Below are 2,342 nucleotides of genomic sequence, written 5' to 3'. Positions count from 1 at the left end.
TGCAGTTTTGCACTGAGGAGACTTACGATCTCTTATGTACCGGTACATAAATTAATGCTAAATCAAGCAAATATAAATCTAAAAAGCTCATAATATTTGTGAAAGAATATAAAGCCAGTATATTACTTTGATGATATATGATATGATGAGTAGAATAGATAGATTGTTATATATTCCGTAGATAAATTAGCTTGAGTTGAAGGTCACTCTCCATTAGACGGCTTCAGAGGCTCCTTCTCCTCGTCTTCACCTGCATCCTCTGACTTTAATGCCTCAGCTTGGCTTTCCTCTCTCTGGTTGGCTTTGCAGTAGTCATTGGCTGCTGCTGTCTTGGTTTCGCTTTCTTTTACCAGTGCTGAAATGTCCCCAATGGTCGATGCATTCTGATAGTCGCTGAAATCATGGTCTTGCATGATCTGGTAGAGCTAAAAACAAAAAAAATAATTAAAAAAAAAGCACAAAGGGAGATTGCGCAGAAGCATAAAATTGTTGACAATAAAAGGGAAATCAAGTGAAAATCACTTGATTTTTCTCTGCTGCTTCATACCTTTTCCTCCATGTCCATCAGCTGGCCACTCATGAAGTCCACTAACTTGGAAAAAGATGGTCGGTTGTTAGGATCCAGAGCCCAGCACTTGCACATGATACCATACCTGCATATTGGCAAGAAAAGAAGTTAAGTGGAAGGAAAAGCTTTGAACCTTAGATTATAAAATCAGCTATCATGGCTGACTGATAGATAGAGTCCAGCGTAAAGACACTTACACAGAATCGTTGGCATAGTATGGACACTCCATCTTAAATCCTCTCTCAATCATTGAGTAGAACGTGTGATCCACTTTGACACCTGGATACGGAGTGACGCCTGGAAGCAAAGAGTGTATTTTGAATACAATGTAAAAGCTTTACGTGCGGTCAAAATGTGTTGCTTCAGTGATCTTCTGTGAAAAGTACCGAGTGAGAAAATCTCCCAGAGCAGAATGCCATAAGCCCAGACGTCACTCTTCATGGTGTACATCCCCTGAAAGATGCTCTCTGGAGCCATCCACTTAACTGGCAAACGCACCTAAAAAAAACAACAACAAAAAAACACCACCATTATAAAGTAAATAGAAATAAGACTGGACACACTGATGTTATAAAGTAAGATTAATATCAGATCACATACGTTTCCTCTCACAACATAGTTGGAATCATTGTCGATGTCTCGAGCCAGCCCAAAGTCTCCAATTTTCACCAGCCGGCCTTTTGTTACCAACACGTTTCGAGCCGCTAGATCTCGGTGGATGCACTAAAAACAGACGGCATACAGCAATCGTTAACTTGACTTTTACATCACTCACCAAACCAGATGAAATTTAGTTTTGCTCTTATGAAGCGGTTGTTGAATTTATACACCACTGATCCTTTTAATAATAATAATAACAATAACGTTAGCGTCCTTTACAAATACCAATCTGAGAAGTGTGGCTTGCATCTAATTTCACTGAGTCAAGTGAAGAGCTTGTCTCTTACATTCTTGGCGGAGAGGAACTCCATCCCTTTGGCCACTTGAAAGGCAAAACTGAGCAGATCGTCAAAGGTGAGGGCCTGCTGCTCCATCTGATCGTCTTCACTCTCGTACATCTCTGGATTTGGCAAAACCTCGTTTTAATTACAAATCCATTTAAATCATGACACATTCTTATTTATCCACTCCGTTTCTGGATGTGGCGTTTCACCTTCCATGTCGTTGGAGCTGATGGTGATGAGAGCGATGTCCTCCTGCCCCCTGGTGGTGACGCCATGCATGGGCATGTAGTTATCTGTTGCTGTTACCAGCTCACTGAAAACAAACATTAAATGATATAATGCTGATGCACTTTATCCAGTGAGGCTTTGACTTGCCACAAAAAAAAGCATGTACATAGTATAAATAATACAAACTTCCTCCTGTTTCTTTTTTTTATTCTTACTTGGAGTTTTTCTTGGGTTGCAGGTTGCTATACAGGCTGCTGAAACGGTCCCTGCTGAAGGCATCAGTCACAGACTTGTGATAGCGATCACCGCTCTTCTTCAGGTAGTTCAGCAGGTCTCCATAACAGCAATATTGGAAAATCAGGTATACGGGTCCTACAGAGAGATTTTTCTTTTATTACCATAACGTTGCATTGCAAGCATCTAATTGCTATTCAACTCATCAGAAGACTGCAAACATACCTGTCTCTGTGCATGCGCCGAGCAGGTTAACGATGTTGGCGTGCTGGCCGATGTGAGTCAGCATTTTGAGCTCAGACATGAGAGCTTCCTTCTCCACAGACTCGTGTTTTTCTGCAGAGTGAAGATAGATATCAGCGGCTGAA

At 41.2% G+C, this 2,342-nt stretch overlaps 1 protein-coding gene across 1 annotated transcript; it reads right to left on the bottom strand.

Moving 5' to 3' along the window:
- Positions 1 to 42: 42 nt before the first annotated feature.
- On the bottom strand, positions 43 to 2,324 carry LOC106963479 (fms related receptor tyrosine kinase 3). Its single transcript, XM_015058406.1, has 9 exons — positions 2,200 to 2,324; positions 1,956 to 2,112; positions 1,722 to 1,825; positions 1,516 to 1,628; positions 1,169 to 1,291; positions 955 to 1,066; positions 766 to 865; positions 548 to 653; positions 43 to 425 (listed from the first exon to the last, which is right to left on the bottom strand). The coding sequence occupies exons 1-9, from the start codon at positions 2,276 to 2,278 to the stop codon at positions 204 to 206; spliced, it is 1,116 nt and encodes a 371-aa protein (XP_014913892.1). The 5' UTR covers positions 2,279 to 2,324; the 3' UTR covers positions 43 to 203.
- Between the last annotated feature and the right edge of the window lie 18 nt (positions 2,325 to 2,342).

The sequence above is a fragment of the Poecilia latipinna genome, unplaced genomic scaffold (assembly GCF_001443285.1).
Source record: "Poecilia latipinna isolate Pla-1442-1.1 unplaced genomic scaffold, P_latipinna-1.0 Scaffold1539, whole genome shotgun sequence".
In the NCBI taxonomy this organism is placed as follows: domain Eukaryota; kingdom Metazoa; phylum Chordata; class Actinopteri; order Cyprinodontiformes; family Poeciliidae; genus Poecilia; species Poecilia latipinna.
Note: the sequence above shows the minus strand (reverse complement) of the source record. Positions and strands in the feature narration are given on the sequence as shown.

What these genes read in the sequence shown, in the direction of transcription:
- LOC106963479 (XM_015058406.1), bottom strand. Translation starts at nt 2,278, where the DNA reads ATGTCTGAGCTCAAAATGCTGACTCACATCGGCCAGCACGCCAACATC. An exon ending in AGTTCCTCTCCGCCAAGAAT is followed by an intron (nt 1,292 to 1,515) that starts GTAAGAGACAAG and finishes GTCTGTTTTTAG; the next exon opens with TGCATCCACCGAGATCTAGC. An exon ending in TGATGGACATGGAGGAAAAG is followed by an intron (nt 426 to 547) that starts GTATGAAGCAGC and finishes TTTTGTTTTTAG; the next exon opens with CTCTACCAGATCATGCAAGA.